The following is a 13,606-nucleotide window of genomic DNA, read 5'->3' as shown; positions in this document are numbered from 1 at the left end:
CCGATTGTCTGCACGCGGTCAATGGCCATTTTCTTTGTCATTCGGCGAGGTTTTCCGAAGCAGGACGGGGGCCTTGCTTCGACTCGCTTACAAGTTCTGGAGTTGTGCTTGTCGATGAGACCAAACTCGTTACAGAGCATCGGTAGACATCCAGTCTCCATAAGTAGCGAAGAGGTCAAATTCGGGCAATGCGTCATCCACGAAGATTTCGTCGATGAAGGAAGACATGCCATTTGGCTCCAAATCGGGGCATTGGATGACTTGACCTTGGGCCATGAGCTCTTCGGCTGGGTATTGATGTGTTGGACGCTCATCTGTTTTATTGGCGGCAACACATAGACCCACATTCTCAGAAGTCGCGTTGCTTGCTGTCTGGCACCAGAAACACTGGCCAGTTGTATCGGGTTCGTGCTGGTTGATGGCGATATGCGACGATGTGGCTCCTGAGTGGTGGCGCAAGCCGAACCGGACGTGTTTGCAGCAGTTTGTGTTACAACGTGGTGGCGTTCTCGACGTTCTGCATCTTCCCAGAAATGTTTAGACGCCACGCGTAGTCTCTCGAGCTGTGCCCGACGAAACTTGGCCGGCGCGCTGCCACGACTGGCCATGTCCTCCAGGAGCTGCAACGCAAGGTCTTTGGCGCCACCTTCGACCGCAGTGCAGTGTAGTACGTCGTCGAGAAGGACGAGTACCGATGCTGCCGAGAAACAGTATTCAAGATCAAATGGGAGGAAGGTATCTGCCAGGTTTTCAGCATGAGCACTACGGGTGGGCTTAGGCGGTAAGATGTCAGACGGACCTAATATGTGCAAGCGTCGTAGAGAGTCCAGTATATCCACCGACTGACAGGCCGCGTCCGCGCAAGTTTTCAGTGGACTCTGCAAAGGTGCCGAAAGCGTCCTCGATTTCATGACTTGCGAGGAAGCGGACTTTAATAGCCTTTGGAGGATGCTCAGCAGCAGGGGCCTTGTGGTGAGCATCACGCACTGAATTTGACCACCAGTTAGCGAGGCTCGCATCGGATTGGGGCCTTGTCCAAGGACGGGTTCCCACCTGATGGTGGAGCAAACGAAGTTGCGTGGCTCCTTTTGGGAGAGATCCCACCGAGCTTGTTAGTCGCTCCTTGACGGTGCGGTCAAGCTGGTCTGCGAAGGCTGCCAGCTTGACCAGACCCTGCGTAATTTTAGAGAGGTATGACGCTTCCAAGCTGCCGTCAGCGACATAGAGATCTTTGGAGAAGCGTGTCGCAGGTCAGCGCGCATACTAGACTCTCATCCTGTCCTGCAAGGGTCCATGCTCACCTGCCATAAGTGTTGACATGAGACGGGCCAGGTTAACGTGAAGGCTCAGGACGACGCCTCCCAAAGCCTGGTCATTGAGAGTACTGCCGATTGGAAAGTAGTGTTCGTTAACGGACATTGGGGCTCCCACTGCGACCGAAAGGCTACTGTCCAGTATGCAAATGGTCTACCATATGTTCTTACAGCGACGGGCCATTTTGGAGCCCATCACCTCGGCAGACAGGGGCGTGTGCATTCCTTCAGCGAGAGCACACAAAGCAAGTTCTTGCCTGTCGCACCCGTAAGTCCCGGCAGACGGAGCCGGCCACCCGGACAGTGCGGATCTTCCATATTGATGAAGCGGACTCAGTCGCACGAGTGTACTCAAGGTAGTCTTGATACAAGCTGGTGAACAAGCTGGGACTTGATATCTTAGCTCTCATACGGCTATCGGAACTAGTACATAGTACGATACCCAAGGTCAGGGAGAACGCGGACTGTGCGCCCGAGGTAGACAATTGGATTTGTGTGACCACTTTGGTGAAGAGAAGTTGTCAGAGAGCAAGCCTCTGATACTGCCCATTTCTCTGCACAAAGCCGTCGCAATCAAAGGCTGGCTTTGAACATGTGTCTGAAGTGTAGAGCTGCCCGCCTCGGATGGCTGCATGTCTGATTTTGGAGTTGGCTGAAATCTTGCCGATTCAGGAGCACCACTGGAATATGTGTGTCGAACAGCATCTTCGCGACAATGACTCCGAGAGTCAAAATCTGCTCCCGGAGCTGGAATACCAGCGCTGCAGGGCCGGTCGAGTTGAGTAGAATTTCGAGAAGGGCAATGCTCCCGGAACATGACCCACGACCACAGGGGATTGCGAGGACGTGACCGCGCAGACGTATGCCTGAGAGCGGGTGATGGCGGTCGATGATCTCGCCTGTAGCAGTGTCCACGCCACCCCAGAAACTCAAGCCAACATGTGAGAACAGTATCTCGCCATAGGCTTCTCCATGTACTAGGGCTTGTCCTTGGAGTAGCATGATTTGAGAAGGGTGGACAATGTTCACGCAGGAAAAGATGCGAAGACGCCGATGCGCAGCGGTTGTGAACTCGTCGATATTCCTGCGCGGCGATTTACAATCAGACTTGCTGAAAAAGGGTTGTTCAATCGTTGATACCGATGCTAATGATCTTGAATTCGTAGTATCCTGATTGCATTCGGGATTACTAGGGGCCCAGAATTTTTCGGGTCCTTCGCGACGGTAGCCCGATAGATAGGGACCTAGAAGCTCTTGCCCGGACCCAAGAATCATGGCGGGTTGTCATTCGCAACCATAAGGGAAACCATTTTGTAGGTTGCTTATAGGAAGTCTGGGTCTATAAACCGACTACCCTTCCTTGCACGGTCCAATTTCTGTTCGCGGCCACAACTCATATGAACCTCGACAAGCACGGTCCTCCATGTAATGTTGACTTGGGCGCTTTAGCGAACGACTATCTAAAGCTTTTGGGGGATAAGTCGCAGCACCCAGAACTTTCGAAATGATGCCTGAACAAGAGAATTCTTCCATCATCCGCCCGTACTACAGAACCACGTCTGCAATGATAGTACATAGTGTTCGTAGAGTCGCATAATGCTACTGTCCATATACATCCAAACAACAGAAAGGTAGTGCCGTGCTGATGATAAGTAAGTTAATTATGCCTGAAATGATGACGCGCGGACTGTGGTCGACCTTGTTGTGATTATGAGTGATATTAAGCTTGTCAAGTTACTAGTTACACGAAGACCCTCCACTTATACCGCACTATACGACTAGCCTAATTGGGAAGGCTGTCATTACACAATATAACAACAGACCTGAGCCGCCGTACTACGGCGGAACAAGATGTTTTCAATTCACCGCAATACGGACATTGACTTCATCTTCCAATCTTCACCAACAATTTCACCAAGCCACACACTCGGGCTTTATTTAAGTGGCAGTTGTACTGACTAACGACACAAGATACCAACATCCGAAACTGATGCAGCCATGGACAACATGCTCTCAGAGCTCCATGCACTTTCAATACCCAGTTCGGAGGAAGAGCTTCGCGCTGCCATCGCCTTCTTGAAAGCATCTACACGTGCCGCTGATCGTCGCACGAAGATCATCACTTCACAGAGCGCTCTGGCGGGCCGCCTTCGAAGTTCTAATGCTCAAATTGGTGCCCGCAGGACAAGCTATGCGCACTACATCAAGCAGAAGGAGACTAGAGAGGTGCAGCATATCAAGTTTGCTGTTGGTGTCCTCCAATTCAAGCGACCGCGCTACAATCACAGCTAACTCTCGACAGAACGAGCAGCTACTGGACAGTCTAGGATTAGATCTACGGGTACACAGCGATGAAAATGCCAAAGCAGTCAAGGTCATACCGGCTACAGTAACGGAGGTCTTGAACACGGACGACCGCGTCCTCGCAGAGCTCAATGACCTTTCCGCCAACTATCCACCAAATAATGCTGATATCAACTCGACACGAGAACGAGTAACCAAGCTAAACAAAACACTACGGCATTTCCGGACGCAGACTATTAAGGACCGCCTTGATCGCACTTATCTAGAAAGTTTGGAGGCGTCACATGGCGACGATCCACCTCTTGAGGTCTCCGACGCGTCTGCCGCGGACGTCCAAGGAGACTTGGGATCCTTGTACGGAGAAATCGAGGACCTTGTGACCATAATCATGTCTCAGGAGCATGATTCTGGTATTGAGCAGACTCTGCAAGACATTGTCCAGATCCGAGAACGAGACCGTCAATCACTGAATGAACATGTACGTCTATCCATTTCGCATATGACGGGCTTTGCTAATTGCAGTGATATAGTTACACGGCATCCTATCGTCTCTCACCGATCGCAACGACACGTTGGCAAACGGACTCGACAGCTTGCAGTCTCAAGAAACCACGTTGGAGGATATGTCGTCACAACTCCAGCGCCTCATGGTGAAATCGCACGCTGATCAGGATCCGGCTCTTCGCACTGGGACCCCGGAAGTAAAAGATAGTCATCCCGCCTTGTTCAATCTTCTCGAACATCTCGGCTGCTCGCAAGACAACCCCACCAGTCCACATGGTCAGCTCGAACGTCTAGGCATGAAGCTTGCTCGCAAGGCCGAAGCAAACGTGGCACAAGTCCTCAAAGTCTCGCAGGAGACGCCCGAGATGACTCGAACAGCACTGCGTGACATTGGCGCTGCTCTAGCATCAAATTCTTCGCATATTACTGAGCTAGATGCTCTACAGCGCTGCATCGACGCAGCCGGGATGAATCTTGAACAAATATCCAGTTGAGTTTCGCAGAACATCTCGATGTACGTCTACGTTCGCAAGCAAAGACACAAAGTGTGCAAATATACACCGACAGCGCTGCGAGTCTATCATCAGCTGTCCCTGGCATACCATCATCAGAAGAAACGGATCAAACCTCCTCAGTAACCCTCGGCATCACCACCGTCTGCGACCGCTCCTTCTCCTGGCCACCAACCCTCTTCTCCTCCGACTTTGTCTTGGTAAAACTCCTCGCCAACGTAAAGAACCCCTGCCTCAACCCCAGCGCGGACCGCTGGTGTCTACGGGCCTTCATACCCTCGGTTTCCTCTTCCTCGAACAACCCGGTCGCACGCTTAATGTACTTCCACGCCTCAATCCCCGACACAAAGACAAACACGCAGACAATAGCGGGCGCCCACTCCCACGAAATCCCCTTGTGCTTGAAGACGCCCGTGTTCAACCCGGGGATGTACACGGCTGGAACAACGGACAGCGCCCCAAGCACCACCGACCAGAAGAGGAATTGATTGTCCCAAATATCCGCGAAGAACGGAAACGCCCGTGTATCATGCGGATTGAGCCGAAACATGCTCCGGCGCATGGCTTTGAACTCCCACGCAGAAATCAGAATGAGCCACGTGAGTTCGACGAACACTGCGGCGCGCGCACGAAACACCACATCACAACTTTCGTTGTAGCCGCGGTTGCAATCGACTCCCAGCCCATCCTGGCCGGGACCATACACGACGAAGATGAACGTCATAAGACAGCATGTCCCCTGGATGGTCCCGTATACCAGCATATCAGTAATGAGTTCCCAAGTGAACACACCAGTCTTGTTGTCATGAGGTGGGCGCTCCATGACATCCGGCGCTGCTTTCTCGCGGCCCAGGCCAAACGCAGGGAACGACGATGTAAGCATGTTGATCCACAGGATTTGTAGAGGCGATAGCGGAAAAACAGAGAATCCGGAGGAGTCCTGAAAGCCTAGTCCGCAGATCAAAAGGATGACTTCGCCAACGTTGGACGCCAACAGGTGCAGCACGAAGCGCTGGATGTTGTCGAACATGCGGCGTCCTTCTTCGATGGCATTGACGATGCTGGCGAAGTTGTCGTCCGTCAGGACAATGTCCGATGCTGATTTTGCGACATCGCTTCCGTTCAGGCCCATTGCTATACCCACGTCCGCGAGTTTGAGGGATGGAGAGTCGTTGACGCCGTCGCCCGTCATGGCTGCGAATTTGCGGCGGCGATGTAAGGCTTCGATCATGCGGACTTTGGTCTCGGGTGCGCAACGCGCGACGACGAGTGGGAGGGTAGGCAGGGCGTCGATCTCGGCGTCGGTCATCCTGTCGAATTCGGTGGCTGTTTTGACGATTGCGGCGGCGACGTCCGGAGCGAGAGTGCCCATGTTCTTGGGGATGATGCCGACTTCTTGAGCGATGGCTGTTGCGGTCGACGGGTGGTCGCCTGTGAGCATGGACACGGTGATGCCGGCCGTCGTGCAGGCTTGGATTGCTGCTTTTGTCTCCAGGCGCGGCGGGTCGTACAGGCCGGCTAGACCTAAAAGGCAGAGATCTTGCTCGACTTCAGAGCGGTCGAGGTGTGGGTTTTCTGCAGAAGTGGATTTGTGAGCGATGGCGAGGACACGTAGACCTTCTTCGGCGAGGAAGTTCATCTGCTCCAGGATACTTTCTTTAAGGTCCGGTGTCATTCGCTGTTGATGCTGCTCGACGCCGACGTGTGTGCAGAGATCGATGATACGTTCTACCGCGCCTTTGGTGAAGATCATTTGTTGGTCGTCGCGTTTGCTGTAGACGACGGACATGCGCTTGATGGAGCTGTCGAATGCAAACTCCTGTTTCTGCATCCAGCCATGTTGTTCTTGCAGCGTCTTCTTACCACGACTGAAGCGGTGACAGAAGACTTGAAGCGCGATTTCCGTTGGGTCACCCATGGCCTTCCACTCTTCGTGCCCTGTCTCTGTGACCTTGCGGATGGTTGCAAGGTTGCAGAGAGCGGCTGATTCGAGGAAGGCTTGGAGTCCTGGCGCTATAGTGTCGCTGTCAATCACCCTGTGTGAGGCCTTTTCTTCATTTTCATTCGCCGTCTCTCGAGGCACGTCAAAGACCACGCCAGCAACGCTTCGCTTACGATCAAGAGCTTCCTGTCTAGCCTGTCTCTCGGCCTGGACTTCCTTGCGGGACTTCGGAGCGTTGGCAAGCGTGATCGTCCCTTCGGTGGGGTCCGATGCGTTGTTGGAGTTTTCGACGCCGTAGATGCCCACACCAGGAATCCAGACTTTGCGAGTGACCATTTTCCCTTGTGTCAGAGTACCTGTCTTGTCGGAGCAAATGTTGGTGACGCCTCCAAGAGCTTCAAGGGCACTCAGCTGGCGGACCACGACTTTTCGCTTCCTCATTTGCGTCATGCCGACGACCATGGTGATAGTCAGGACAGCGATCAGGGACTCGGGAATGATGGCAATGCCGGTAGAAATGGCATAGATGGCGACTTCGTTGGTGACATGGAAGCGATTGACGCCGAACACGATGATTGCAAGAATGATCGCGCAGCCAAAAAGTGTGTATGCGAGTTTGCTCAGCTTGATCTGTAAAGGAGTTCCCTCGGTGAGACCCAAAAACTTTCCTACCACATCCCATACTCGAAGCGTTGCTCCTTTCACAGGCTGCATTCGGCCGTGATCTTTTTGTGACATGGTGCGATTGGCCTTCCTCTTCTTACCTTGCATTGACGCGGCGATACCTCCGATTGCTGTCGCCATGCCAGTGTACGCGACGATACCACGGCCACGACCTTTTGTCACAGTCGAGGACGAGTAAGCGATGTTCAATCGATCGCCCAGACCAAGATCTTCTTTAGCCGTGCCGGCTTTCACTTCGAACTCCACTTCCTTGGCCACGGGTAGTGCTTCGCCGGTCAATATAGCCTCGTCGCATTCCAGGCTCATGACCTCGAATAAGCGCAAATCCGCTGGGACAGTGTCTCCGGTCTTGATGGACACAATGTCGCCGGGCACGACTTCTCGGGAGGGGATAGTCATCTGGGTACCATCCCGTACGACATCTGCCGAGGGTGATGAGAGCGATCGCAAGGCGTCCATTTTTTTCTCGGCCTGAAATTCCTGGTAGAATCCAATGAGGACATTGAGAACGATGACGGCGGTGATGACGGCTCCTTCGACGAAATCTTCGACGCCGTAGGATAGTGCCATTGCGAGCACCAGGACCAATATCATGGCATTGGAAATTTGCTTTCCCAGTATGGCGTACCAGGATACCCCGCCATCACCCTCGAGTTTGTTGGTGCCATATTTCTCCTGGTTTTGCTGGACCTGATTGCTGCTCAAGCCTATGTCGGTGTTTGTGCCTAGCTGGGCTACCAGCTCGTCCCTCGACAGAAGGAAGGGTTCTTGGGTGTATTGTTGTTCGGCCCTTTCATGCTCCTTACCCATGTCGTAGATTTCCAGCAGTAGATGTGAATTCAATATGTGGTGAACGAATGATCGACAGATATAAGATTGCTTGCTGTGTAGATTTGCGTGATGGAAATCTACGAAAGAGGTATACTAAATGTGGTAGTATTTCTTGTGGACTTACCAAGAGTCCAGACTGAGTTCTGGAGGGGCCATGGCCCTTCATATAGACTCCGATTGATTTCGCCTTGGATCGTCGACTCACCTCTGCGTGGAACGACAAGACTTTGGTCCACGAACCATCCTTGGTAGCCAAGGATCTCAGGTGATGTCGCACCTTGGCAAGAGCGCCTGGACATGGTTCATCGGAGGCCGCCAAGGCGTTTACGGAATATCGGAATATCGAGGCTGAATCTGCACGGCATGATCTACGGGCCGTCTGAACCAGATTTGTGGGTGTGGCAAGCATGAAAAATCTGGGGTTGCAATGGGTTTTCATAAGAATAAGAGGAGGCGAAATGTCGGTAAGACGGAACCGGAGCAGAGTACAAAGGTAGAAAGTTCTTAGATTTCAGCCTCGCCACGCCAAGACAAACCAGGCAAACAAGAGGATGCCAAGGTCATTCGAGTCATTTAAAGACTTCCGCCACGTCATTCATGCTCTTGTCTTCAAGACTACATTGTTCCGCCTGCCAATGGAGTTCTGCCATCCCGTGTGACATGAGACCATTCCGAGATCTCGCTTATAGTCCTCCGCGCGTGGCAATCTTGCCTCTGATCTCTCGCCTACGCACTCGCTAACTGGACTTCCTCATCCGTGTTCACCTCAGTGAACCCGCCTTTCCGGTAAGTTGCTTTCATCATGGACCTCGTGATCAGACCAGCGACCGCGACAAAAGCCCAAGGGACCGACCAGCCTGTATGCTCGCGTTAGCTGCACACTGTGTCTACCCAGCCATCCATGAGTCGATCCCATACCTAGGGTGAATGCCAGATCCACGTCCGCGAGAGCGAATGCGAGAGCAGTCAATACCACAGCAACGACCAATCCGCCGATACCCCAGATCCAACTGAGGTCCAGCAGCAGCTTTCGTGTGGGTGCGTGTACCATGTACCGGTGATCCAATGACGCCCGAAATCGCTCTCTCCTGCCGCCCTCAATCGCCACGACATCTTCTACAATCGTGTAGAGCGCCGGGCGGACGGGCGTCCCCTGGGGCATGGAAGATATGCGCCAGGGGTATCGGACTCCGGAGATGACCATGAAATTGACCACAACGAGCTGTGTGCACACTTGAAAGAAGAGCAACGACAATGGGAGCGAACAAATTCGAACGCCGCGGCTCTTCGGTTTCAGGATATTTCCGATGATGATGATAATGGTTACGACGGTAAATCCCGAGATGAAGTTCCAGTCGAAGTAGTCCAGCTAGCAAACCAGGGATGGAGTCAGTGAGGTGTTAACGAGCAGGGCTTGTGGTCAAGAACTGACCTGCCAACGTGTTCCGCCGAGAGGACGACAGTCCGACTGAGGTCGGACAAGGTCCCATGTACGTTTTGCCAATCCGAGGACGCTGACGACGCCGAAAATAGCGAGGGGAATGGCGACAACTGTGAACGTTCAGTTCAGCCTGGAAACACGTTTGATAATGCCATCACTCACCGGTTCCATCGCTCAGATGCGCAACATACTTGAGAAGCCAGTACAACGCGATTGGAAGCACACAGCTACTTGTGAAAAGAGCAGCAAATTGCACCAGGACGCCGACGGATGATCCGCCTGTGGAACGGACAGGAGAGACGTTGTTTGCAGTCATTGTGAACGGACTTGTTGATTGAATTGAATCTCTCCACCGTGTGTTTCCTTCAAGGTTGGGAAGCAAACAGTTGATGAGTCTTTGCTAGTCTTGCGAAGGAAGTCGCTCCTTTTATTGCTTGTTACAGCCGAGCTGGACCCTCCTGAATGACAGTCAGGCCTGAAAACCAGCGACCGCTCAGCCCCACAGAATGGGCAAGTGGTTATGTACTTGCCATGATGCAACCAGCAGGTCGTCGTTACTCGCCCTGATCGACAAGCAATTTTGCGACATGTGGTACCCTATACGAAGCGGGCCAGTACAGGGCCATACTAGGTTCACCAGATCATGATCAAGTTTGAGCTTGTGTGAGATTGTTCAGTCGATCAACTAGCTGGTTAGGCCACCGTTCGCTTGCAGTGCAAAATACCCCAAGGCGCGAGTATCCTTGCTCGAGAGCGTATCGGAACTGAATGACTGATGCTTCCCCGCATGGTTATCTAACCAAGGTCGTTTAATCTTCCTAATCGGGGCGTCAAGATGCGAGACACTCCTTACACTGTAAGGCTGAAAGCCACGCGTCCGATCGACAGCTAAGTGAGTCCACTGCGTACACCCCGACATGTGTCACACGGTGAGCGATAGGTGGTCACTATGCGACTTTAGGCGTGCGAACCACCGTATGAGGTACGGCCGGAAAGACGGAGAAATCGTACAGTTCTGACCAATAGCACGATCAAACCTATCCAGAGCCCTTGATTAGTGCCACTCTGGGACGGCGGGGCTTTTCTAGCATTGTACTCGTACCGTGGTGCCCACTCGAATGTGATGACATGCCAACGAGTCAGTCGTAGTGGCTGGAATTGCACCTTCTGGGAGCATTCTTGTGAGTTGACTGACCTCATGAGTCCGGTCTCCGACCTGCCTCAACCTCAGCATCAAAGCCAGCTCGAGTATTGCAAGCACTCACATGAACCACAAACTGTCTTGACCGGGTGGTTCGACTTGTCTCTTGCAACAAGATGGTGGGAATCCCGGGGAAGTCAAAAGCTTGTAATACTTGCAGGAAACGCAAAATCGGCGTTAGTCCCAGTTGAATCTGGACATAAGCAATGGTCTAACTAGGTAATACAGTGCGACTTGGCTCGACCAGAATGTGGACAGTACATCAAGGCAAAGAGACATTGCGAAGGATACGAGCGTGAGACCACGTTTCTAAACCGGACCATTTATGGGTGGGAATCGAGAGCTGCTCCAAAGCGAGCTGCGTCCTCAAAGCCCTTGATCGTTGACTCTTGTTGGACGGAAGCAGCGGCTGATCAGAAATCGTTCAAGTCATACAGTCCTGTGCCGCAGTCCGAGGTCTCTGACGAAACACACACCCGGAGACTGATATCCGCCATCGATCCCAGCCGTTTGTATCGAGAAAAGTTGCTGGGCTCGTTTCTGCAAGATTATCTTCCCTTGACAGAGCAATCAGTCCCCTTGGATCCAGCCTCATCTTTTTCGTGGCTGCAGGCTGCCACGTCTCTGGCAGAACCGGGGAAAGTTTTAGCAAACTCGCTATCTGGGCTGGCGTTGACCAGGATAGGCCGCAAATCGGGCGATCAGCACTTACTCTCTCAAGGACTGGCCTTTCATGGCCAGGCACTTCGGGAGCTTCAGAAAGCGCTCTGTGATGCTGAGTTGGCGCGGCGAGATGAGACCTTAGCTGCCGTCAAGACACTTGCTCTACAGGAGACTTATGAGAACACTATCAACATGCACAGCTGGACGGCGCATGAACGGGGCGTTCGGCAACTGTACCGCCTACGTGGTCCAGAGCAAAATCCTAGTCCCCTCGCACGGCTTTTACACGAGGATTTCCGATACACTACTGTAAGGTACGCTCACTCATAGCAGCATACAGAGCTGATACTGGTCTAGGTGGTTCAGGGCATTCAACATCGGAAGTCTTTGTATCCACAGAAATCGCAGTGGTCGACCGGATCTCGGCAAGACAGAGGGTATAAGCCCGAGCTGCGGCTATATGCCTTTTGTATTCGCTGTGGTGGCCATGCTCGAATGCGCCGACAAGATCAGCGACGTTGAAGACGCCGAAGAGAAATTTGCAAGTCGTCGGCAACTACTTCGCCTTTGCCAAGCTATTCACGAAAGGATGGAACATTGGCGGGAACGATTCTTGCCTTCCCGTGTTGGGACAATCTCCTCCTCTCCACACAGTCCCATCCATTACCTCAGCCTCGACTTCCGTTTTGTTAGTATAAAGGTTCTTTTGCCGATCTGATCATACTTGCCGTCGAATGATGCTGCCGAAGATGAGCACCTCCTCACTGCGTCATATCGGCCTCTGGTCATTTCGTGGCTCTTTGGGTAGATCACACACTTGATGCCATGTTACCAACAAGTCCTTCAGGCATCAAACTAGACAAAGTCAATGTCGAAGTCGTGCATAGTTCGGCGGAGTGTTAACATTTTTTCTATCATCGTCCGTCCCATCTCTCGATCCACCATGATGGCAGCTTCAGGTATTTAAACAAGCACGCTTGCCGTCAACATGGTCGACTTGCATTCCCAGAAGCACGACCGTTCCAAAGTTCTGCGTCCGGTCGACTCCAGCACGCTCCGAATCTATACCGCCCTTCGCCTCAAGTCAATCCATCACAATGGGCTATCTCAAGGTCTTCTCCCTGTTCTGCCTCCTTTTGATCAGCTCTGAGGGCGTGTCCGCTGCGATTGCGCCCTCGTTGAGCCTGGATCAGATCTTCACACTGCAAGTCGTCCTAGGCAACACACTTGATCCTATCGACGTGCCTGGAGGTGTCTTAGTTGGTGAGTCCCCCATCAAACCTAGTGCAGCTTGTGCTGTCTTTGTGGTTGCTCGACGCTGTGTTGTTTCCGAAAAGCTTGTCGCTCGACGCTCACTTCATGCAGTTGAACCTTTTACTGGAGGCAACGTCACCGGCTCCGCGATCAATGGAACCGTGCTACGCGGTCAAGCCTTTCCATCAGAACTCACCTTTCCCAACAACGCCTCAGCTCGGGTTGCCGAGATCGTGATCTACGGGACAACTTTGCCCGACAAGCTTCCCTGGCTTGTCACTGTTCTCGGGTATCGGGCCCTCAACGGGAGAGGTTGCTAGAGCTGTGAGTCCTCCTTCGGCCTCGTTCCCAGGCTGCATGGTCCTTTTCATGTCAGATTGTGCTTACCTCAATGGCAGAACCTCCGAGTTGGAGGTCAGTACTCATACCTTCAGGAAAGCTATATCCTCGTAGAGCTGGTGCCAGCTTCCAATGGCAAGTCGGCGAACGTTTATGGATACTTGGCCACCTTCGCTGGTGAGTAGATATGACTCTGGAGGAATACTCCAAGCATCAAGAGACGATTGCAATGGAGGAAATAGTATAACAGGCTCGAAGATAGTGAGAAAATCACAAGGCATTTCTCCTTTGTTGTCACTTACTGCCGCGGGACGCAAACATGTCAAGGTGCCAGGGTCATTCAGAGTTTCAGTCAGGTCATATCGTTAACGAGAGGTATATCGACTCGTGTCTCGGGTTGCCACGCATCACGCTCATGCCTTGGATTTTGGTAGAATTGCTATGAAAGAGTGTTGCGGGCTCGAGTGCAGAAGGGCGTGAATATATTACCGGGCACAGCGCGAGGAGCCACCAACGAAGCCGCCAGGCGACGTCTGTTTGTCAGGTCACTCGCGACCGGAATACTAGGCGGACTGGCACTTATCCTACCAATGCTGATGATGGTCTTGATTAGAGGCT

The 13,606-nt window shown here is 52.6% G+C and overlaps 7 protein-coding genes across 7 annotated transcripts; 3 read left to right on the top strand and 4 right to left on the bottom strand.

Moving 5' to 3' along the window:
* Positions 1-129: 129 nt before the first annotated feature.
* EDD37DRAFT_647191 (uncharacterized protein) lies at positions 130-1,419 on the bottom strand (the record flags this gene model as incomplete). Its single annotated transcript, XM_062817832.1, has 5 exons — positions 130-314; positions 380-762; positions 848-986; positions 1,071-1,229; positions 1,302-1,419. 5 exons carry the CDS (start codon positions 1,417-1,419, stop codon positions 130-132), a joined length of 984 nt encoding a protein of 327 aa, XP_062673408.1.
* A 467-nt stretch (positions 1,420-1,886) lies between these two features.
* On the bottom strand, positions 1,887-2,588 carry EDD37DRAFT_647190 (Aconitase/3-isopropylmalate dehydratase; the record flags this gene model as incomplete). The annotated part of the gene is made up of 1 exon (XM_062817831.1): positions 1,887-2,588. One exon carries the CDS (start codon positions 2,586-2,588, stop codon positions 1,887-1,889), a length of 702 nt encoding a protein of 233 aa, XP_062673407.1.
* A 321-nt stretch (positions 2,589-2,909) lies between these two features.
* EDD37DRAFT_265039 (uncharacterized protein) lies at positions 2,910-4,888 on the top strand. The gene is made up of 4 exons (XM_062810870.1): positions 2,910-2,965; positions 3,048-3,560; positions 3,616-4,095; positions 4,148-4,888. The coding sequence occupies exons 2-4, from the start codon at positions 3,312-3,314 to the stop codon at positions 4,613-4,615; spliced, it is 1,197 nt and encodes a 398-aa protein (XP_062673406.1). The 5' UTR covers positions 2,910-2,965; positions 3,048-3,311; the 3' UTR covers positions 4,616-4,888.
* EDD37DRAFT_606325 (Na+-exporting ATPase) lies at positions 4,743-8,069 on the bottom strand (the record flags this gene model as incomplete). The annotated part of the gene is made up of 1 exon (XM_062814877.1): positions 4,743-8,069. One exon carries the CDS (start codon positions 8,067-8,069, stop codon positions 4,743-4,745), a length of 3,327 nt encoding a protein of 1,108 aa, XP_062673405.1.
* A 747-nt stretch (positions 8,070-8,816) lies between these two features.
* Positions 8,817-9,847, bottom strand: EDD37DRAFT_647187 (uncharacterized protein; the record flags this gene model as incomplete). Its single annotated transcript, XM_062817830.1, has 4 exons — positions 8,817-8,947; positions 9,009-9,459; positions 9,523-9,641; positions 9,694-9,847. 4 exons carry the CDS (start codon positions 9,845-9,847, stop codon positions 8,817-8,819), a joined length of 855 nt encoding a protein of 284 aa, XP_062673404.1.
* A 1,001-nt stretch (positions 9,848-10,848) lies between these two features.
* EDD37DRAFT_606323 (uncharacterized protein) lies at positions 10,849-12,113 on the top strand (the record flags this gene model as incomplete). The annotated part of the gene is made up of 3 exons (XM_062814876.1): positions 10,849-10,908; positions 10,961-11,709; positions 11,753-12,113. The coding sequence occupies 3 exons, from the start codon at positions 10,849-10,851 to the stop codon at positions 12,111-12,113; spliced, it is 1,170 nt and encodes a 389-aa protein (XP_062673403.1).
* Positions 12,114-12,492: 379 nt separating this feature from the next.
* EDD37DRAFT_606322 (uncharacterized protein) lies at positions 12,493-12,969 on the top strand (the record flags this gene model as incomplete). The annotated part of the gene is made up of 1 exon (XM_062814875.1): positions 12,493-12,969. One exon carries the CDS (start codon positions 12,493-12,495, stop codon positions 12,967-12,969), a length of 477 nt encoding a protein of 158 aa, XP_062673402.1.
* Positions 12,970-13,606: the final 637 nt, after the last annotated feature.

This window comes from Exophiala viscosa (genome assembly GCF_022695815.1).
Source record: "Exophiala viscosa unplaced genomic scaffold EDD37scaffold_2, whole genome shotgun sequence".
Classification (NCBI taxonomy): domain Eukaryota; kingdom Fungi; phylum Ascomycota; class Eurotiomycetes; order Chaetothyriales; family Herpotrichiellaceae; genus Exophiala; species Exophiala viscosa.
Note: the sequence above shows the minus strand (reverse complement) of the source record. Positions and strands in the feature narration are given on the sequence as shown.